This window comes from Ursus americanus, chromosome 1 (genome assembly GCF_024610735.1).
Source record: "Ursus americanus isolate L20-20 chromosome 1, mUrsAme1.1.p, whole genome shotgun sequence".
Classification (NCBI taxonomy): Eukaryota; Metazoa; Chordata; class Mammalia; order Carnivora; family Ursidae; genus Ursus; species Ursus americanus.
Window position 1 is genome coordinate 15,858,314 of NC_142127.1, and position 24,491 is coordinate 15,882,804.

Consider the following 24,491-nt stretch of genomic DNA (forward strand, 5'->3'; position numbering starts at 1 on the left):
AGCAAGGAAAGTCTGAGACTCTATCATAACCAAGAAGAACTTTAGGAGACATGCAGCTGAATGTATTGTGTATCCTGGCTGGGATTTTGAAAGAGAAAATGGATATTAGGTGTAACTATAGAAATCTGAATAATTATGGAGTTTAGTTAATAATAATGTATCAATATTGGTTCATTAATTATGACAAATGTATCACAGAATTGTAAGATGTTAATAGTTGGAGAAACTGTATGGGAACTCTCTGTATTATCTTTGCAATTTGTTTTGGAACTATTTAACTGTTCTAAAATGAAAAGCTTATTTTTAAACAATGAGCTAGGATATTTCTCTCATTTTCTTTTCAGCACCAACGTGTATAAAACAGAATCTCCTTCACTAAAGGTTTGGTTGAACTCTGTAAAATCATCGAAGCCTGGTAGCTTTTTAGGGGGAAGATTTTTAAAAACTTCTAACAAATTTTTTCCAATTTATAATAGTAAGAAGAAAGTATAATAAATCCTCAACTTCTATAGTTACCAGATATGGCCAATTTTGTTTCCTCTAAATGACCAACTTCCCTCTTCCAGTATTATTTTGAAGTAAAGCTAGATATCATAGAAACCTAGACAAACCTAGGCATTTTACTGGTAAATATTCCTGCATATATCTCTAAACAATAAGGACTCTTTTTAAAACACACAACCATAAAAACAAGAGTATACCTAAATATTAATATTATAATATCAAATACCTACCATTCATATGGTCCAATGGTCTTATCATTTTTATTTGTAAATAGATAAATTAGTATTGCTGACAATTTTATGCTATTTCTTCATTTTGTACTTCATTGGTTTCTATTTCATTATTTCTTTCTTCTTCTTTATTTAGGCATATTTTATTATTTTTTATTATTATTTGATTGGATGATTAATCAATTTTAAATCTATTCTCTGCCTATTCATGCATTTAATTCAAAGCTATACACATTTCACTCTATTAATTTAATTACATCACAAAAGTAGTGCTTCCATTGTCAGAGTTTAAATATTTTTCAGTTCCCTTTTAATTTATTTAAAAATGAATTACTTAAAATATTGTATTTTAATTTTCAGAGTTGTTCAAAAATTTTTGTCTGTTATTGATTTCTGATACTACTGTCTGAAAAGGGATCATGAAAAGTAGGACACTGATGTATTTTTATAACAAGTATTTGATTTTTTTTTCATTTCATGAAAGCAAGGACCACATTATATTCTCTGCTGGATATGCTGAAAAAATAAATGAACAAAATTATATGCAGGGCTTATTTTCAAAATTTAGCATATATACAGAAATATGTCCTGAAGTTTAACACCTACTATTCTAAACCCTTAATAAATTAAAAGCCAAGTAGATATGACTTCCTAAGTTGGCTTTTGTAAAGAAAATAAAAAAATCTGGCTCTTTTTTCCAGATATATAATGTGGATATATTTCAGCCGGTGATAAGCACTATGAATGATGTGTCATTCCAGATGTTTCTCTTCTTTGGATGATACTTAAAACTCAACTGCAATGACTGCTTCTAGCATTAACATATTAACACAACAAGACAAATCTAAGCTTTTCATACTGCTACAGTTTTTCAAAAAGCAGTTGCATTTTAAGATACTAATAATGATCAGATAGAGAAATTAAAAATAAAAAACATTTATAGTTGCACCAAAAATTAATGTTCTTAGGAACAAATTTAACCAAGTAGGTAAAAGACTTGTATGCTGAAAACTGTAAGACATTCATGAAAGAAACTGAGGGTGACACAAATAAATGAAAAGATATTCTGTGCTCACTGAAAAAATATTGTTCAAATGTGCATACTACCCAAGCAATCCATAGATTGAATGCAATTCCTATTAAAATCCCAATGGCATTTTTCACAGAAATAGGAAAGACAATCCTAAGATTTGTATGGAATTACAAATGACCTTGAATAGCTAAAGCAATCTTGAGAAAGAAGAATTATATTACAAAGCTATAGTAATCAAAACTGTTTTACATTGGCATAAGACATATAGATCAATGGAATGGAAAAGAGAGTCCAGAAATAAATGCATGCATATTTGGTAAATTTACAAAAAAGGAGTCAAGAATAAACAACAGGGATAAAGACAGTCTCTTCAATAAATGGTGGAGATACTGGACAGTCACATTCAAAAGAATGAAACTGGACTACTATCTTAGACCACACATAAAAACCAACTTCAAACGACGTAAAGACTTGAATGAAATACCTGAAACCATAAAAATATCACAAGAAAAAATAGGGGTATGCTCCATAACACTAGCCTTAGCGATCATTTTTTTTTTTTAATAGGACACCAAATAGCAAAAGCAACAAAAGCAAAAATAAACAAATAGGATTATATCAAACTAAAAAGCTTCTGCACAGAAAAGGAAACCACCTACAAAATGATGAGGTAACCTACAGAATAGCAGAAAATATTTGCAAATTATTAACCTGATAAAGGGTTACTATCCAAAACATATGAAGAACTCAAACAATTCAATAACAAAAAACAATCCAATTAGAAAATGGGCAGAGGAGCTGAACAGAGATTTTTTTCAGAGAAGACTTACAGATAGTCAATAGGCAAGTGAAAAGGTGTTCAACATCACTTTCATCGGGGACATACAAACCAAAACCACAACGAGATATCACCTCACAGTATTAAAATGACTGTTACACACAAGACATAAAAGTCGTCAATGATGTGGACAAAAGGAAACCCCTGTGCACTGTTGGCGGGAACGTAAATTGGTGCAGCCACTGTGGAAAACAGTATAGAGGATCTACAAAAAAATTAAAAATAAAATCCAGCAATTTCACTTCTGGGTATTTATTCAAAGGAAATTAAAATCACTATCTTGAAGAGATATTTGTACCCCCATGTTCACTGCAGCATTACTTCCAATAGCCAAGATATGCAAACAGCCTAAGTGTCCATCAACAGATGAGGGAAAAAGAAAATACAGTATATGTATTTATTCAGTGGAATATTATTCAGCCATAGAAAGAAGGAAATCCTGCCATTTTCAACAGTGTGGATGGGCCCTGAGAGCAATACACTAAGTGAAATGAGTCAGAGAAAGACAAATACCATATGACCTTACTTATTTGTGAAATCTTAAAAAAACCAAACCAAACCAAACAAAAAAAAAAATGAAATCATAGATATGGACGACTGATTAGGGGGTGCCAGAGGTGGGTGTGGGTGAAATGGATGAAGACGGTCAAAGGTACAAATTTCCAGTTATAAAATAAATAAATCCTTAGAATATAATATATAGTATGATAAATACAGTTGATAATGCTTTATTTTTGTATTTCCAATTTAAAAGAATCTTAAAAGTTCTCATCAAAGAAAAAAATCTTGAACTATGTATAGTGATGGATGTTAACTGGTTACTGTGGCAACCATTTCACTATATTATGCACCTGTATCATGCTCATCGTAAACTAATATAATATTGCATATTAACTGTATCTCAATTTTTTAAAAAGGAAAAAGAAACAATTCTCCTTGGTCCCAACCTAACCTCCTCCTTTGACTATTACCAGTTAGAAAATCAGATGTATGACCTACTTGGCTATTGTGAACAACAAATTTCTATCAAAACCAAATCCTGACCCCAAGAAAACTAGTAATAAGACCTGGTATTCTTAGAGACAATGGCTCCATGCCACCTTAATCCTGGGTTTCCAGACTCTGAATTGCCCTTCTTGGGAGTCTTCTCTCCGTCAGAGTCCGGACTATACAGTTGTCTATATAGCTGTTCGGCAATATCAAGAAGGGCATCTAAGCAAAACCATGACAGTTCACCAAGGCCATGTCACCTGGACTATGTGCAATGTTCCTGTTTTCATATGTGTCTCTTAAGTTAAAAGGAATGATCTCTTCTTGTTCAAGTAACAGGCATTGAACATTGCACGATAGAGGTGAAGTTTCCCCAAGTTTATATCACCAGCCCAGCCAATCCCAGTGTCACCGCGGTAGCTGGCTCCCCACACTGTGGCACCGAATGAGCAAGATGTGGTGATGGCTTCTACTGTCATAAGTTTGCCTTGTCCTCCAGCAAGGATGTCACAGAGGGTCCAAGAATTCTGATCTCCCCACTTCCTCAAACTCTTCTGTTTTTTCTTCAAACTCCTATGAAGTCAATATCCCAATCTTTGACCATTATTCCTTGGAAGCTCATTGTGAGAAAAAAAGGGAGAGTATGATTATGAACTTAGCTAATGGTCAGTACGGTAACATCCAGGCAACATCTGAATATCTAGATGAAGAAAAAAAGGGAACCTTACAACAGGGCACATGGGGTTCCTCTGTTTCCTTAGTGTCTTGAAATGAGAAATCAAGAATTGATATTTTTCTTTTTCCCAAGAAGAGATGACCTAATGAGATGAAAAGGAACCATATGGTATCAAGATTTTACATAATTAGCCCAAGCATTTTAAAAATTATGTTTTTGTAGAATATTGGTATTCTGTAGACATTAATATCTCTGATAAAAAAAAAACAAAGTTAAATAGTGGCAGAAATGATATTCTTCTAAAACTTTAATATAAATTTAAGAAAAGAGCAAATACACTTAAGCCATTTTTCATGTCATTTTGAAATGGTCTTACTACAATATTTTGTTGTGTTATAAATACATATAAAAATGTTCTCTACTATTTTTAAAATCTAAACACATATTTTAACTCATAAATTCTTACTGCTATTCATAAATAAAATTATCTTTGCAGGTTGGAGGGAAAAGTATAATCAGAAGGAATCTGGCCTACAAAATACTAAGTAAACCGATTTCTAGTAATTAAAACAATTTAGAATCATGTAAGAATCAATAATGGTTAATGGAAAAGTATAAGCAGTCTAATAACTCATGTAGATTAATATGGGTATTTGGAATACAATAAAGGTGACAGTAAAGGTTAGACTGTTTAATAAATGATTTTGGGAAAACATTCCTTTGATCCCTGCCTCACGTCAACTTAATTCCATCTAGATGATGCCAAGATTTACAGAGAAAAACAAAACGAAACAAAACAAACCAAACACATACTTTCTAAAAGATAATGGTAATACCGTTATACTCTTGGGTTAGAATGGGCCTTTTTACATCTAGCCAAATTTAAGATGACATTAAAGTCTTGAAGACAGAATAGCTGAACCAGTGTTAGGGAGTACAAGCTAAAACAGAATCTCCCAGAATTTAGAGAAACATGACCTTATAGCAGTTTGTGAAAAATAATGAAAAGTGTAAAAACAAGAGTGAGTTATTTCATTAAAGAGTCAAGAGCAAAGGAAACAAATATGAAATAGCTAATTGCTGAAAGAAAGCTTTCCCAAATAAATACTTAGGTCAACAGAACAAAAGAGCAGGCAGAATTGATAAAAACTAGTAATGTCCCCAAGCCCACCTAGCTACTCCTGGCAGAGATGGACTTGGAATCCAGACCTGCCTCACTACCAAACTCATGGTCTTTTTATTCCCACATTTGTATCACCTAGCCATTAAAAAGCAATCTTTCTACATGAAATGTGGTACTCTGGATTGAATCCTAGATCAGAAAATGGAAATTATTGGGAAAACTGGTGAAATTCTAGTAAAATCTGAAGTTTGGTTAATAGCAACACACCAATGGTAATCTCTTAGTTGTGAGAATTATGCCATAGTTATGGAAGACATTAACATTAGAAAACTGGATCAAGGGAATGCAGATATGCAACTTCCTTTAAAGCTAAAATGATTCCAAAATAAAAGGTGTATTAAAAAAATAAAATAAACCTCTCAAAAATGGTGACTTGAATACCATCTTAAGCCTTGTAAGTAAAGAGATTTATTGCATGAAGCCAAATTTTTAAAATTTGCCTTTTGCATTAAAGACTTTGATTAAAACAGGTTCATCAATGATTTTAAAAATCAATACCTCGATTATACAGTTTTTTCAAAATTCTTATTTAACTTTCCATACCATTTTTCCTTTCATGTGGATAAAAATAAAGAATACAGTAAATAGTAATCTTCAAATAATGTGATGTGGCGGTGATGACCTGCTTTTTGCTTCTACTACAGACATGACAAAATTTTGGGGCTTGTAACAGCAAGAATTAAATTTAGAGGATGAATAGAACTGCCTGACTTTAGGAGCTGTCAGATACTGAAAGAATCAGGACCTCAGAAATAAATGAATCCTAGGAGCAGAAAAGGTGAAGCATGTAATTAAGTAGAAAACTCAGAGGTAAGAAAAGAGGAGAAAAACACTGAGAAAGAGGGAGAAGAAACAAAATAAAGGGCATTAATGAGAATCAGGGCTTATGATGTCTCTAAGGAACTGAGATGTGATAAATTATGGAATGGGGGTAAACAGTTATATGAATAGTAGTCAATCACATCATGTCACTGCCTCATGCAAAGCCTTTCAATGGCTCCCATCACTCACAGCATGAGCCAGAGATCCCTGGGGACCTTGACGACTTACCCCTCTGTTTCCCATCATTTTGCTGACTTTATCTTCTACTATTCACTCTCTCCCCACCAACTACCCTCCAGCCAGCCTGTCTCCAGGCTTTTCCTCAGGCACCCTAGGCCTTTGTACCAGCTTATCTCCCAGCCTAGAATGATCCTTCCCCAGATATCACCAGGGTTTACTACTTTGCCTCCTTCAAGTTTTGCTCAAATACTATCTTTTCAGTGATTTACTTCTATGAAACTCTATTTCAAATAGAGATGTCCTAGAACACCCAATCTCTCCTACCCTGATCTTATTTTCTCATGGCTGTTTCTACCATCTATCACTCTAAATACTTTCAATGTCTGTCTCCACAACCACTAGAATGTAAGCTCTCCGATTTTTGCCTGTTTTTGTTTTGTTTTTTTTCCACTGATGTTTCCCCAGGGCCTACGACAGTACCAGGTACAGAGTAGGTGCTCAATAAATACAATAAATAAATCAATCAACAAATAAGTATGATTTTTCATTACCATAGTTAAAATAAGAATAATAAAATACTGGAAACATTTCCAAAGTTGTTTTTTAGCAATGAGAGTAATATTTTTGTGTCCTTGTATTTTCTGGATATTTTTGACACTGAACAATTATTCTATAATGTTTCAAAACAGGTTTTTATCTTGTTAAAGACTAGTGAGTTATATGCCTGAGATTACTAAAGCTGAGATCCATTCATCGGCAGTCAGAAGGATACATTCTTTAGAGGCCTGTTCTTATGAGCTTAAATAGCATTTAGCTAATAGTAGGAAAAGGTCCCCGTCATAAAAACTTTACATAACAAATATTCAGTGGTGTAATCCACTAAGTTAATGGAATCATAAAATTCCAACCTTCTCATTTTGAAAATGAAAAAATTGAGATCTAAAAAAAATAATAAAAAAAAATTGAGACCTAGAAAAGTTGTCACTTCTCACATTCATGTAGGACATAGCTGACAACGTGTACAACAGGAGCTAGCCCGAAACAAGACTAAAACATCGCAGAATGGCCTAGCTTGTACACATATCGTAACACCGTCGAAGTCCAGATTGGGCCTTTTTAGTTTCCTATTTGACTAAAGGTTCCTTTTCTCCAACCTATTTCTGTTTCATTGCTCAAAGATGCTTGTGAGCAGTTGTTTCCTATTGTTTGAATATTTAAGATTCTCTTGGCATTAAGATAACCAGAATTGCAAACAGTGTGATCACCTACGTATTTTAGCATGCTCAAAGGCCACTGCACCATTCCAGACCCACTAAACATTCAGCCTCTTGCTCCAGACCTTTACCTTCCCTGAGAGAAGTGCGAGGCCAGCATATTTTACCAATTTCTTACTCTTTTCGGTCAATTAACTCTCATGGAATCAAACAGAAACAGCCTTCAAGGTCTGAAAATGTGTCACTTCTCTTTTTTAAAAAAGATAATTCTTGTGCTGAAAAACTGCACATGCACCATTGTTTTGTCCTAAGTGAGGAAAAAAGACTCGTGTTCTATTTTTTTGCTCAGAGGTAGCAGCAGCAGTTAATCCACACATGTACGCACCCTGGGACCTCACACAGTCATCTCTGATGTTAGAGCAGCACGCAGGCACATACTTTCACAAAGAGAGTCTATAAAATGAGGTTGCTATGGACCAAAACAACCATATTGATTTTTAGTGCAATTCCAAACACAAGGAAACATCAGTTTTCTGAACAGCACACACTGGGAAGGACAGGGAGAAATACACCGCAATAGTACGGAGAAAGAAAAGGATAGAAGACAATTACGTTAGCAAACATCTTTGCGCTCTTTTAGGGTGTTTGTTTCTAAGTTCAAAGAACCAAGAGGCTTGAGCTATGTTCAACTGTTCTTAGCTGAAAACCTAAGATTGTTCATTTACTGACACTCTGCTCACAGCTGAAAGCCCGGGTCTTGGGAAATAAAGCCATATAGCCATTTGAATGTTTGAACATCTTCTTCAAAGCCCAAATAGTTATTTATTTTTCTCAATTAATACCACCCCTCCCACCCCCTGCCCCCATCTGCAAATGACAGAACTGTCTAAACTGCATTAGAAACACCTTATTTACCAATACATTGTTAAGTTTGCTGCAAGCAAATATTTTCCTGAGATATCCTTAATGAGACAAAATGCCTTTCAAGCCAGAGACCTTTGGAAGGGAGGTGCAGGAGTAGGAGAGACCAGCCAGCACTTACCATGGCCCCCTCACTTCTTCTTTGGGCAACTTCTCGCTGCAGCCGGGCCACAGCCAACTTCTCCCTGGGGGAACAAAAGCACATGGTTAGTTGCCTATTCTTCTCAGGGTAGAGGTACACTGGCATGGCTTTGAAACATTCTTTTGAGGTCTCCAGAGGAACTCCTTCCTTGGGTTAGCTCACTTCCTCCACTAAACTTTCTATAAATATTTAAAGTCGTTCGTGCATTGTTTTCATTGAGTGTCATGAAAGAGATTTTTTTGCTTTAGATTTTATAAAAGCCAAATAAACCCTGAATGCTAAGTAAAAGCTTCCCTTTAAGTTCATGAACATATATAATTTGGAAACAAATTTTCCATGGCTAAAATATTCAGTAGTTGTTTCTGTATCAATTTTGCTTGCATACAATTATTTTTATTTCTTTTGTTGCCTTTTAATGATTGTGAATTTCAAAAGACAAACAGATTTAAATCTGTGCCATTCTTGAAGTGATAATACATAATAATTTACAGATTTGTTACATCAAAGTATCATGCTGAGTATTTTACTTGATCTTATATGAGCCTGACAACAACCCTATAATAGGCTTTATTAACCCCATTTATTGATTTGGAAACTGAGGCTCAGATAGGCTAAGTAGCATACCAAGTTCCCAGCTGGTACATATCAATTGTATTAGGATCAAACTTTAGGTTTCCTTTATTTCACAAATCCTAAATAAAAATTTTGCTAAACATTTTTCCAGGCTTGGAAAATATGTAAAATTTAAAAACATTTATTTTAGCATTCTTTATTTTACAATGGGGTCCATTTTGTATCCTTTATTATTGTAATTCTGATTTCATTTAGAAAAAAAAATTAGTATTCACCAAAATTTTAAGAATGCTTTGTAAAGTGATAGATACTACATTCTGGATAGCTTTTCAATGATTCTTAAGAAAAAAGTTTACAGATGAAGTAGGGTACGTGAACCCTTCCAGTAATCTTCCATTCTTTATATTAGCAAAGATTTTCCCTGAAATCTTTCTACTGCTATCAAATTGTGAAACCATTTGTGTGATATTTTATCCCTCAGCCTTCCCTCTACACAGGACCCACAATTTGGCTATTCACAAATAACAAGGGAGCAACCGGATTCCCCACTGAATGAGGATTTCTCCAGGCCTAACTCCTTGGGTCTTTGAAATGCCTATGACTGCCAAGAAGGCATGTGCTTTAATTTGGTTACAATTAAGTAAATGTTTTAGTAGGAATAGTTCTCTTTGAATTAGTGCCTAAAGAGACAGATTAGAAGGAATAAAACTAGAACCAGAAGATCCCTGAGGAGAACAAGTTTTGGGAGCCGGGGGCAGGACCCATGCACAGACCCTGTGGGGGAGGGCAACCAAGTCAAGAGGAAGAAGCCAGGAAGAGATGGAATCATGTGCCTCTTTGTGAGGTAAGCAAGGCAGAAATCTCTGTGTTCTCTGACCCAAGTCCTAATAAGCAGAAGAAAGGAGCAAAGAATGGAAAGAGAAAAATATAACTGACTTCTGATTTAACATGAAAAATAAACACGGTAGATATATGGACAAAGAAACCAGAGAACATAGCCTATGCTCTATGACCGAGCAATTCAACTCGGTATATATGCAACAGAAATGCATATATATGTTCAGTAAAGGACACATACTAGAATGTGCATCGATGCACTATTTGTTATCACCTTAAACTAAAAATGTGCACCCCATTAACAACAGAATGGGTAAACTTCTACATAGTCACACATTGGGATACCAGAAAGTACTGAGAAGGAGTTATGTATACTTAGCCACAACATATGGGATACCACAAGCATATGAAAGAATGAAAGAAGCAAACACAGACGAGTATATAGTTTCTGATTCCATTTATATAAAGTCCAGAGACAGGCGAAACTCCTATGTAGTTCAATAAGGCAGGAAAAATAAAAGATCTGAATATCAAAAAAGAGAAAGTAAAACTGTCTCTATTCACAGACAATTTTCTAAATAGAAAATACTAAGGAACTTACAAAACTACTCTACAACTAATAAGTGAATTTAGCAAAGTCACAGATATAAGCCAATACACAAAAACCAATTGTGTTTTTACATACTAGCATCAAACTACTGGAAAACCTATTTTAAAAAATTCATTTACAATGTTGTCAAAACATAAAACACTTAGAAAATAAATTTACAAAAGACTTGTCAGACTACTACAGTGAAAACTATAAAACAACCGTTCAGAACAATTAAAGGAGACTACTCTGTGTGTGTGTGTGTGTGTGTGTGTGTCTGTCTGTCTGTCTGTCTGTCTCTGTCTCTGTCTCTCTCTCTGCAGATTCAGATCCTTGAAAGGGTCTTGGGAACACTCAGCATCCTAGGATCACACTTCAAGAAGTAACTTAGAAGATACAGAAGTAGAAGAATGGTCGAGAAAATTTCCTGGAATCATTATTCCTGACTGCTGCTGGATCTTCAGCCCAAGATTGAATATATATATATGCTAACAGCATGTTAATTTTTTACAAGAGCAGTTTAGCGTAAAGAAGACATTCCTAGAAACAGAGAAAAGTCTAACTTAGCACAATTGTCCCACTAAATGATGAAAGAGTCCTCACACAGCTTAAAGGTTAGGAACATCACTGTTTTATCCTTAAAAGAATTTGCCTTAATAACACTATTAGGAATTTTCACACGGTATAGGTATAAAAATTCAATTTGAAAGAAAAATGTAATAGTTTTAGCCATTACATAGTTCTTAATAAGAAAAATATTCATAAGTCATGAATTTTATATTCTGCCCACACATTATATTTTTAGGCATTTAAAAATAGTGAGCGAACCAATGTGAAAGGCTCATCTTCAAAGTGGCAGCATGTTAGCCATTTGATTTGGTGAAACAGAGCAAAATATGTAGAAACTGGAAACATCAGCTTAGGTTTGACCTACCACCACGTGACCAGAGATGTACCCAATTTCAAACAGCCATGTAGAAATGTGTGACACAAACATGAGGAACCTCGGTGTAGTCTGGGTTAAAGAAAAGACAATCCCCAACCCGAGCCCTGCAACCTGGTGCTCTTTACCTACAAGTCGTAAAATTGCTTAAGTCTAGTTACTTGGGAGCTACCCTGATTCAAAGTAGTTGGGTAGTGAAAGAGCAGAATTTGTGAGAACAGCAAATACAACTGTCTCTTTAAAAACCATGCTGGGGGGGGGGGGTGCCTGGGTGCTCCATTGGTCAAGCATCTGCCTTAGGCTTAGGTCATGATCCCTCAGTCCTGGGATCTAGCCCCATGCCTGATTCCCAAGGAGGGAGCCTGCTTCTCCCTCTTCCTCTACCTCTTTCCCAGCTCATTCTTTCTCTCTCTCAAATAAATAAATAAAAACCTTTAAAACAAACAAACAAACAAACAAACAAACAAACAAAAAATAAAACCATGCTCTGTAATTGGTTTAAATCATTTGTTCGGGAAATGCAATATACATAATTTCACGGATCAGGCATCTCTAAGGCTTGCAAGTAACAGCTGGGTATTTTCTATGGTGTAGGCAGGACAAGACCAGAACCATCTAAGTCCCGGTAAGCAAAGCATCCCAATTTTGACCTGTTTTAGGTCATAAGTTTCTGAAGACTATTTTCTTTGAAAAGAGAGTTTCAAGGCCAAACAAAATAATATTTTCTTGAGGTTTGGTACTTTCTATCTCAAATCTTTCATATTGTTGGTATGCTTTTTGTTTTTAATGGGAATTGTATTTTATTTTTGTATGAAAGAGTTGTCATTCTTTATAAAAATTAAGGAAGTGACAGAGTCTTTGGATGGATGAAAGCATCTCTGGTGAAAATCTCAGCATTTCTAGATGTTCCCATTTCGAGGCTCAAACTGTCAACTTAGTCAAAGTAGTAAAAAGAAATGGGTCTCCCTTTTTTATAGTCATCTCATTTGCCCTTGGGTTCAGCAGTCCCTTGGCAAACCATCTCTTCAAACCCCCAAGGTCCCAATATATGTGTGAAACCGAATGGGACCAGCATCTTTTTCATGCAAATTCAGGGTTCTTAAAAACAGCTTTGTTCAAAAAATAAAGAGAGAATCCTTGACTTGCATGTTACCCAAGGCAAATTAAACACAGTCACATACACATACACTCTTGCTTCTATTTGAGGACCTTAGCTCATCTGCTAGAAACAGACAACTGTGCTTTTCCAATGCGTTACTGTTTTGTTTTGTGTTTGTAGCAAAGCCAGTAGCTCATTATGAAGGGGGTATTGACTTTATGATTGCAAAACAAATGCCCAGGGATATTTTACTGAGAGCTGTGGATCCTTATTTACCGAACAGGGATAAAAAAAGGATATAAAGAGTATACACACAATGAAACAAAAGAGACCCACAAACACTTCTCTTGCAATTAAATGCAAAGAGAATTCTTCCCTCCAAGAGGGATGAAACAGAACTACTTTTCTTATTCCGTTTTCTACCCAAAATCGGTCCCAGGCTTCTGAAGTCTTTCAGCATAGTGCCAGATAATTTCAATTCAAGATAATAAACAGCCACAACAAGAAGTACTGATGTGAACCCTGGATCTACACAACGCCACTGATACAAACACAGTTTCAGCCCATGGGAAGACTGTCCTCGATGAAGACAACAGGATGTTGGCGTTTGTAAACTCCAGAAAAGACCTGCGAGGCCTGCGTGGTCAGAAAAGCAATGAGCAGCTGGCAGAGGAAGAATATATTCAGCCTGGGATGTGCGGAGACCACAAACTTAAGGGCACCGCAGAGCCATCTGTTGCGTGAGTGTTGAAGGCAGGCCTGTCTGGAGACAAATCAATGTTCTCTTGCAGCTCTAAGGCAGCCCAGCCCACACCGTGAATGGGTGCCTATGAAAACAGCGGGCAGCCCCGCTCTCCACCAGGCAGATGGGACCCCCCGAGGAGGCCCTGGAGGAAGAGCGGCACCAGCACTCAGCCTAAGTGTGAAGAATTATGTCTACTCATTGTAAGTCTCATTGCCCCAAACTGCTCTGTACCAACAGTGCGTTAGGCACACCGAGGAAGCTGTCGGTATCGCAGGTACTCTGTGTTTTGATGAGACTGCCCGATAATTTGTGTCGTTGCTACTCAAATTTCCTAGGAAATAAAAAAATTATAATGCACTATAACAAAAATAAATACAAAAAAATTAAGGATAGGCATGCTCATATATTTAAAAAGAAAAAAAATTCTTGGGCATTTTATAAACCCAAAGATACTGTGGTATTAGAGAATCGTGAAGTACCCCCAAAATACCCTAACTTCATCTTAGTTTTGGTTCTTAGGTTAAGCTTTTATATTCCAAAGTATTTCAAATTATTTATATACATAGTTATGTATGGTATAATATATACATCAATCTCTTTTAATTTATTCAGAATATTCTTCTAAGTGGCCATATAATCCGATGATGATGAAAATTCTGATTTATTCAACAAACAGTGTGAATTCACTCTCTGCCAGGCACTGTTCTGGGCCCCAGGAAATACAGATAAATAGACTGTCCCACTTTCAGAGAGCTCAGGGTCTAAGAGACAGCACACCTAAGCAAATTTGTGTTCTAAGATGTAATAAGCACAACAGAAGAGTACTGCATTCAAAGCTGGATTGTAACATTAAAGTTAGGTGATAATTTTATCAGAAGATTGAAATTGAACCCCCTTTAAATGGGAAGGTACATTCTCCTGTTTCTAAGATAAAGTCATTTTCTAAAGTTCATACTTTTCAGCAGTAAGTCATGTAGGGGAAACAGGTTTTTCCTCATAAATATTTTAACTATGAAGAATCTCTGTAACACGTTTTGACTGTGATTCCCTGAATTCCTCTAGTCTTTTTAATGGAATGGCATTAGCCTTTACTGCCCCTTTGGGTCACAGTTGTATCCAGGTCACTTCTTTCGAGACATGTGACTGACTTATCTTGCCTCTTCCGTTTCAATATAATGTATCACCACATCCTCAACTTAAAAAGGGAATAGTTAATAGCTAATATTTAGTGAATAATTACTATGGCAAGCACTACTCTCAATACTTTACACGAAACATTTCGACCTCAAACATAGGTATTATTATCATCTCTGTGGTATGCAGCAATGATTCTCAAAATTTTTGGATTCAGAACCTCTTTACACTTTTGAAAATGACCACTGAGGACTCCAAAGAGCTTTTGTTTCTGTGGGTTCTATCAACATTTACCATATTCCTAATTAAACCGAGCCTTTGAAAATATATATTATTTGAAATAATAGTAATTCCATTCCAGATTAATGTAAGCAACACATAATTATGAATATAGCTATAGATTCCAAAACAAAAATTAGTACGAAGCATGGCATTGTTTTATACTTTTGCAAATGTCTTTAATATCTGGCTAATAAAAATATGTCTGGATTCTCCTTTCTCCTTCTGCATTCGGAATGTTGCAATGTCGCTGGCTGAGTAGCTTCTGGCAAACCAGTATATGCCCATGACCAAGGAGAGTGAAAAAGGTAAGTAACATTTTAGTCTTCTTTCAAAATTAGTTTTGACTTATGGATCCCTGCAAAGGTCAGAGGAGCCCTGCGGTCCTTGGAGCCCTGTGGTTCACAGTTGGAGCACTGTTGATGTACCTTCCATGGGGAAACTAAGGCTCAAGCAGGCTGAGAAACATGTCCCTCATGCCATTGCTCTTAACTTTAAATACTGCCATGCATGTTTTCCGAAGATGCAAAATCACTGTGAATACATATTCAGTTAAAATCTCACTCATTAGAACTTATACCTCAGTATCCACTCTCACCTGTTACCACCACCTCTAATGTAGTCACAAATAATGCATGAAATTATTGAGGACTCCAAGGATGAAACGCATTTCTAACCATTTGAATGCCAATCAATGTGAAAACCATTGATAGAACTTTTCTGGAATACACTGAATTCCAAGCATAGGAACCTCCATTTCTGGCAGAGTAGAATAAAAACGCTAATTAAATTCCCAATATAAACCTACGCTCAGGCACAAATTTTGTTTCAATTAACAGCCCCCCACCCCAACCCCAGGATTTGTTCCTACAAAGGTATCACCAAATGCCTAAAAGAAATTAGATAGATGTCACTGTCATTTATACCTTGGGGCAGAGTCACACTTAAAATCTTGGGGAAAGGTTTCAATGAATCACCAGGCTTCCCCATTTCTGAGTGGACCCTAAGAATAAGAGCATGGTGCTGACCTAGTGTGTCTGTAAGGAGAGCAGTTCAGCTCCCCCAGGAGGCCTAGGACCATTCTCTGCACACAGAGGCGTCCTGGGGTGTCACCCGCCACAGAAGCATGACAATGCCTAGTGCCAGGTGCGCTTGTCGAGGGGGCAGATGGGGAGACCGGTGGCAGCAGCCCCTGCGTAACAGCTAAATTAATTAGCCTTTCCAAAGCAGATCATTTAATTACCCATTCACTCAGATATTCAGCACGAGAAAAATATTTGAGAAACTTGTAGACATAGAACACAGATGAAACAAACTTCTTCATGCACTTTTTCCAATACACAACGTCCAGGTTGGCCCCAAAACTTTAAAACACAAAAATGTACCTTCTTATTAATACTTTAAGGGATTTTATTTGGGTCCACAGTGCATACAAGTCAATAAGTTAAGAGTAGGTTCTAAACTGGTGATCTTCATGTGATTTTGTGCAGCAGATAACCAAGAGGGAGCAGGACTCAACACGGCCAACACGCACACCCCACATACTCTGGGAGGGAGCAGGAGTTTTATAATGTGCTGTGCTGATTAAGGAATTCCCTCTCCCTCTCCACCAAAATAATAAACACAGAGACTTTTTAAAGAACTCAGTGTACTGAAATACAGAGATCATTAGTAAAAACAAACTCTAATTTTAGCTACCCGCCTTTCTGAAGGTCCTTCATCCATGTGGATGAAACCATGTGGTTCTCCTTATTAAGCTTTCTGGAGCTTCTGCAATTTTTTTTCTAAATTTCTAGTACCCTGAATGTCATGTCATGGAAGTGTTCTTGAAATTGTTCTACCATGAATGCTCCTCCAGTTGCAAAAATGATGTCAAATTGCACCTGCATTTTCATTTCCTAATTCCGATGTTCATCCTTAGAGTCACTCTTGCTGCCTAAAGCAATTGCCTGCTTAGATGTTTCTCTCCCCTAATTGGCTCTAAGACCCAGAGGACCTTTCTGGTCTTCCTGTGTCCGAGACACACACACACACACGCTCAATGAATGAAGGATCATGCTTCAGAGCAAAGATGGCCTCACTGACTTGAGGCAAGATCACAAGTGGCCTCCACCTATTTTTAATATCAGAAGTTAGTCCCACATCCAGAGCTTAACAAGACGTGCCAATAAAACCACACAAGCTACCTGCAATCCTCACTACTATCGTCACGTAGGAAGCATTCTGTGTTTTAGATGTACACAGAATATTGTTAGTAAATAAATATACCAAAAGAAGGAATGAACTTGTATTTCTGGGTTTTCTCCTTTTTATTTTTACTTGGAACTGTCAGCTCTCACCAGAATAAAACATGCTCTCATCACAACACTGTTGATACATGCAGCCTCTACTGACTTATTTCACACAATACTGAGTTAAAGCAACCTCATTATCTTCTCCTCTCTATCCCAAAGCTCCCCTACCTGATGCTTCTGAAATACATATTAGAGCAAAATAACTCCCCCCAAGTTTAAATATGAATTTCTAGTCTTAACTTCTGCAATAACTTATTTCTTGAGCATAAAGTCAGCTCAGGGACTTCGAAACAGTTTTCCCCGAGATGAGTTTTTATAAAGCATTGCAGAGCCACTTGATTTCTTAAACTTAATTTTTACTTCTGAAGAAACCTAGGTTTCAGAATGAGGATTCCTTATATTTCCTTGTCTTTTCAAGAAACTTGGAATTCCCCATTTTCATGCACTGCCCCCATATTTCTTCCCTTAATATTAAAATTCCACTATTCGAGGCCAGACATAATTATGTCTGGCACATAAGAAAAACTTCGTAAAACCACAGAATTGTATTAATAATGTTTGATTTTCTTCCACCAATTTTGGCAACATTCCCAAGTGATGGGCTATACATAGTTTAATATGGAAAGAAAATTCTTAGGGAAAAGAAATGAGATGGGCTAACCACCTCCTAGGGAGCCTTCCATACCTGTTGCTGTGTGCAACAATAGCCCTATGTGACAATTAATTTCATTTCCATGGCTTTCAATTATCAATGGCCCTGAAATTACATTCTGTCTCTATTTTCATGAAGGTCCCAAGATAGGATCTGTGACTAGACTTAAGCCATCTGTCTAGACTCAGAAGAATGAGGCTTGTAGTTCCTAAGAGAAGAGGTTGAAAGAGAGAATGCAGGAAACCCTGGTGGACTATGATACAGCCGAGTGTATTCCTAAAACTTCCTTCCTTCATTTATAGAAAGAGTTACAAACACAAGACGAGTTCTGCTGAACAAAAGGGTGGCTTTTACAATATACTGGCAATGCCATCAATTCATTCCACAAATATTATGCCGTCTGCTATGTTGGAGGCGTTCTGTTAGGCTCTATGGAAGAAACAATGATGAGGGGGACTTAATCGCTGTAGTCAAAGAACATTCTCTGTCTATATCCAGTATTACAGATTGAATTGTGTCTCCCAAAACTTTTATGTAGAAGTCCTAATTTCTAGTAACTTAGAATGTAACCTTATTTGAAGGTGGTCAAGTTAACACAAGGTCATTACAGTGGGCCCTAATCCAGTATGACTGGAGTCCTTAAAGGGACAGATTTGAAGATAGACACATGGGAAAAACACTACGTGTGATGGACACAGAGACTGGGATGATGTGTCCACATGCCAAAAGATGCCAAAGATTGCCAGCAAGTCACAAGAAACTAGAAGAGAGGCCTGGGACAGTCTCTGTCACAGCACTGAGAAGGAAGCAACCCTGTCAACAATCAGATGTTAGACTTCCAGCCTCCAGAACTGTGAGATGGGGAATTTCTGTGGTTTAAGCCCCACAGTGTGTGGTACTTCACTAAGGCAGCCCTAGTAAAAAATACAATAAAATCTATCAATTATACATGTCTGAACACAATACATCTCTACAAATATACAAATATAGAAGTAATCTGGTAAAATATAATGGGTGCTCCAAGCAAAGCGTTATATATTTTCAGCAGAAGGAGCATTTACTTCTTATCAGAAAAAAAAAAAAAAGGAAATATTTATAGAGGAAGTGGTAGTCACATTCCACACAAGAGCCATAAAAAGTCAGAAGCCAAACATAGGAATTTATGACTATAGAACTATAAACTATTGACTGCAGAGCTGTTTTTTTTTTTTTTTTAAATCTAAGACACTCACTTCTTTTACATGCCATTTCTCAAGAGAGTTCAAGATAACTGTATGAAAGAGTCAGATGGTATACCTTATCCCTAAACCTCCACAGGCACACATTCTCTTAGCCAGAAAAAACATTTTTAGTATTTTCATCTTCATGTCTTTTTGTTCACTCTACTGTGATATCCAGTATAAGATAAAGGTGCTATCTTGGTGCTCTCTTACAAGAATATTGACTTGGTTGGTTTTCTAGACTGGGGATAGTTTGCAAATACACTAACTCACTCTGGCTGCCAGCCCCATTACACCAATGTGCACTAGTCACTTGCAGGTGACTGGGACTTAGGTGACCTTTGGTCCTGACACTGGTCTGCCTAGAGACAGAACCATAACCAGGCCCTCATTAGGTCAGGTCTCCACCCAACTGAACCATTCATTATCAAGGCATTCAGTATTTTTTGCTGCTTTGATCATTTGCCAAATCATTTTTATGAGTCCATAATCTATTAGAACCAAGCTCAACTACTTTCTTTACAGAATTCTTTTCACTATTGAGCTTCATAACCTGATTAGATTCTTCTTTTCTAATCTTTTCATATGGATTGTATGTATTTGATTTCTCCTGCCTGCAAACTCCAGCCAGAATAAGAAAGATGAGGCATTTTATTGAGATTATGATATTTCAGGAGCAAATGAACCACCAAACCCTATGAAGGGCAAGAACCAGGGTACCTTCAGGGGTCTCTGCAGTAAGAAGTCATAGACCTTCTCACTAGATGCTCCCATGATGCCCTGGCCTATCTCTGGGGACTCCTAGTTTCTATTTCCCATTGCTTTCTCATTTTAAACTCCCTGGAATAAGATCCTGATTGATGTAGTTTGAGTGAGGCACACACTGTGGATTGATGAGATTTTGGCCTGGGGTCAGGGTTATACAGTGCTAGCTTAGACATGCTCCCTCTCTCCATTATAGACTGGCAACTGATCTCAGAGAAGTAAACAATTATTAGTGTCTGCCATGTGGGTTGGACATTTTTACTTTGTATATGTTGTCTTTGGAAATGCTTTCCATATACTCCTAGTTAATGCTTTCTTAGATCTGTAGCAAAAATAACCAGATGTCTTATATTTTTAATTTAATAATTTTTATATTCATTCCAACTGGACTAACTCCATTTGAGAGTTTCTGTTAAAATACCTAGCTGGAGGGGCGCCTGTGTGTCTCAGTCGTTAAGCATCTGCCTTTGGCTCAGGGCGTGATCCCAGAGTCCTGGGATCGAGCCCCGCATCGGGCTCCTCTGCTGGGAGCCTGCTTCTTCCTCTCCCACTCCTCCTGCTTGTGTTCCCTCTCTCACTGGCTGTCTCTCTCTCTGTCAAATAAATAAATAAAATCTTAAAAAAAAAAAAAACAGCCGGAATTAAGCCTGTATCTTGCTTTCTTCATATCATCTTGACCCCATCCACTATTGTGACTTAAAAATTTATATTGAGCTTACTCGTCATCTCTTTCTTCTGGGATATATAACTTGCCTTTAGTCTATATATTGTTTTCTGGATTTTGGCCTACTGTCTCCATTGTCAGTGTGACTCAATTTATATTGAGCACACTCCTAGAAATGTTATCAACTGTCAATCATGTACACATTCCCACAACACGGATAAGGTTGGAACCAGACAGTACACTCTCAGGAGACACAAACTAATCGGGAAACACCACCCTGTTCTATTTCTTGTGCTTCACACCATCACCAGTAAGACTGTTCATATTACCAACAAAAAGATTTTAAAGACACAGACAATTTTAAGGGATGTCAATTTAGAAAATCTAGAGAATAAAAGAGAAACTCGTATCCTTTGTAAATAGACAATCTAGTCATGGCCAAATATGTATAGTATTCAGTTAGTTTCTGAGCTGACCAGTAGCTAAAAATCAACAAAAAAAGTCAACAATCGAAAACTTTAGAGGGAAAAGGAAGACAGAGGTAAGAAAACAAAGTCTAATGTCTAAGAGAGAAGAAATTAATGGAGACCAATCTGTGAAATAATTTCATATACGTTACACCAGGTAAGAACCTAATGGGGAAGAAGAATATTCTTAGATTTAAGACCATCTAGGATATGTTCAACAAAGATAAAAGTGTTTTTAGAAAACCGGAAAGCAACTAGTATGCCAATGGCAGTGATGTTTTGAAGAATAATGATAGCGTAACTACTGGGCAGAAAGATTCTGTCAAAATAGGTTATTCTTTCTGTTTATATGTAAAGAACCTAAGTAAGCATTTATAATTATCATCTGTTTCAATGACATAGCACAAAAAAATTTTTAAAAAAAGAGAGGGGAGAGGTAAGTGGTAAGTGGTTCGAAGAGACAGTAAGAAGCCACTTTCTGAAGGAGGAAAGACACCCACTGAGCCTGAGGGCAGCTGTTGGTTGAAGTGGTGAGCCCTATTCTTTGAATGCGTGTTGGTGACTTTTAAGATAGAGGAGAATAAGAGTAATGAGGACAATAATGCTTGTGTAATGATTATATTCCAAGCACTTTATAGTTCGTTATTAACTCACTTAATCTTCACCCTCACCACAAGGTACACACTATTATCATCCCCGTTTTACATATGAAGAAAATAAGGCACAGAGAGATTAGGTATCTTCGCCAAGATTGCAGAGCTAGTAAGTGATGATGTCAGGATTTAGACACAGGCACTCTTGGGTTCAAAGGTCTTAACCTTAATCCTAAACTGTCCATGTGATTCTAGCTGGACTTGGAGTTTTTACATTGTATGTGGTTGTTCAGAAATACGGTCACTAAAAATATCTTTATGAATTTCATAAGAGGCTCTCAAAATTTATTTTAATTCCCCTGGGGAGACAGGAAACGACAGAGGCAGAATGGAGTTGTGTTGAACAGAACAGACTCCAGAGCCAGGCTGCATGGGTTCTGAATCCCCGGTGTTCCACTTACCCACTCACTGACCTAGGGGAAGTTACTCACCCTTTCCCTTACAGTGCATCGTTATCTACAAGCATGCACTGCCCCTTTTCTGTAGGAGGACCTGACTCCCTTATCCCACTGATATCAGGCTTGGCATAGGACTTGCTTTTTGGCCAATGAAATGTGAGTGGAAAAACCATGTTTAACTTCTGGGCAGCAACTGGGCAAGAGCCAGGACAAGATGTGCCATGTTCTCTCCTTTCATTATGATCAGCAATGGCCTGGGTCCTGAGCTGAGGTTGCCTTGGGGCAGAGCCACAGACCCACCTTGCAGAGTAAGAAATATGCCTTTGTTGTTGTAATTCACTAGCATTCGGGGGTTGTTTGTAACTAAGACATAACTATCTCTCTTGACTCATACTCTCTGTGCCTCAATGTCCTAGCTGTTTCTAGGGTTATTACAGGTATTAAATGACTTGGTTTTATGAAATATGTGTAACAGTGGCTGGCACCTGATAAGCACCATAGAAGTGTTCATCCTTACAGTTATTTGTATCTACAAAAGGCAGGAGAGAAGTATTAGTGAGCCGGATACTCACCCGAAAGGAATATAAGCAGAGAAAAGACTTTCAAAGGAATCATTCCCAATACTATCCAATCCAATGTTTTACTGGTTCTCAAATCCTTTCAACTCAGTTCTCACATCATACTGGTTACCCTCTGGGCTTTCTGCAAACTTCTCTTCAGTGTTCCCTCATCAACCCAGTAATCTCTCTTTGTTCACAATTCAGGACTTTAGTATTGGTGACCAGTCTCCAGACACTTTTCTTTCTACAAAATTCAGTTACTTTGGCCATGAAGATATTTCTCCTCCATTTTCCTCAGCTATCTTTCTGGAAACAGGGTTGAACACCAGTTTTTTCATCTGTGGAACACAATTTTAGTGAGATAATAGCTGTTATCTCTGTTTCAAAGGGTGGAGGATTAGGTAACTTTGACAAGTTTCTTTGTTTCATGAGTTTGGATTGGCTTTCATTTGCTAATGTGCAAATTTTTATGGCAAAACTCTTGCCAATGAATGTTCCACACAGCTTGCTTTTGGGGAACTCTGCTGCCGACAACTCTGGATGTTTTAACAAGCAGGTATTGAGACTTTTATGCCCAAGAGGAAGATACTGTGAATGTCCCTCTAATCCATCCTAGAAATGAGACTATGAAAGTAGGGGCCCAAAGGCGAGATCTTTGATTACAATACCCTCATTTTAAAGATGGGAAAATGGCAATTCAAAGAAGTTGAACGGGTCATTGAGAAAAATAAGTCAGTTGAAGAACAAAATCTAGATAGAAAAGAGTCATTATCTATAGAAGTCAAGCTGGTGCTATTTCCAGAACTGATTGTGTTCAAAAGAAAAACAATGGGAAACATGACTATGTCTGGATACAATGAAAACATGTTAAATACCCAGTCAACAAATTTATTCACTCCATGTGACTGAGACTTTTAACTGACCTATTCATAAAAGCTAAAGAGGTTACCGAGAAAGATACAATAATAGAGTCCCATTTTACTAAGCTCATATGTAAATCACGTTGGTAGGACTGAGTCAATATCATGGCTAAATTAAACTGAGATATAAAACAGAGACCAAGTTATCCGTTACATCAAAATGCTTTATTTGGCAGTTACTATATAAATAACTCACCAGCTATTTTCTCTGAAACAGTAATGATTAGAATGGCTATCCTATCCAACCAAAAAATCTGAAATAGGCAATAACAAGATCAATCTTCAGAAAATAAATACTGAAGGCGGCTATAGCTGCTTTTGACTGTTATTGGAGGCAAATAAAACCCAAAGTTATTTCTAGCACTCATCACTTTAATGATTTCTAAATTTGCTTCTCTAAAAGAAATGTACTAGAGATTTCTCTAAAAGAAATGTACTAGAGATTAATAAATTTTACATGAAAACAAATAGAATGTGTAAATTGCTAAGCGGTTTGCTCCCTTTACTTTCATTCTAGCCATTTTCCCCAAACCTAGAAGAAAGACACTCCCTAAAGCTTTGCATGGTTTCTGGCAAAATCATCTCTCATATAACTAAATAGATAAAGAAAGGATGTACTTTTTAGTGGGTAATGATAAAGCTGAGATTTATAGCTAAAAATATTCTTGATCACAATCGCTTTTTTTTTTTTCCTTTTTTTCTTTTTCCCCTCCACTCTCTGGCTAAGTTCTCATGTCTAAAAGACAAAAGAGAAAGCAAAACAAAGAGAAAAGGATTCTGTAGGCACCCATATACAAGAAAGTTATAATAGTCAAAAGTCACAATAAAAACAGATTGTCATAGATGGGAATTCCATTAAAGCAGGACAATATATCTGCTTTGGAGAAGGGCTCAATCCATTTAAAAAAAAAATTACCGATAGACAAAGTCCAGAGCTGAAACATTTGCAGGATCAAAGGCAAAATA

The 24,491-nt window shown here is 36.8% G+C and overlaps 1 protein-coding gene across 5 annotated transcripts in view; it reads right to left on the bottom strand.

Moving 5' to 3' along the window:
- NCKAP5 (NCK associated protein 5) overlaps positions 1-24,491 on the bottom strand; it is a 941,115-nt gene that overhangs the window by 505,181 nt on the left and 411,443 nt on the right. For all 5 annotated transcript variants that reach the window (XM_087856956.1, XM_087856989.1, XM_087856931.1 and 2 more), the window contains one exon: positions 8,713-8,776. In XM_087856956.1, coding sequence (XP_087713082.1) covers positions 8,713-8,776 — 64 coding nt within the window. The remainder of the gene's footprint in view (positions 1-8,712; positions 8,777-24,491) is intronic.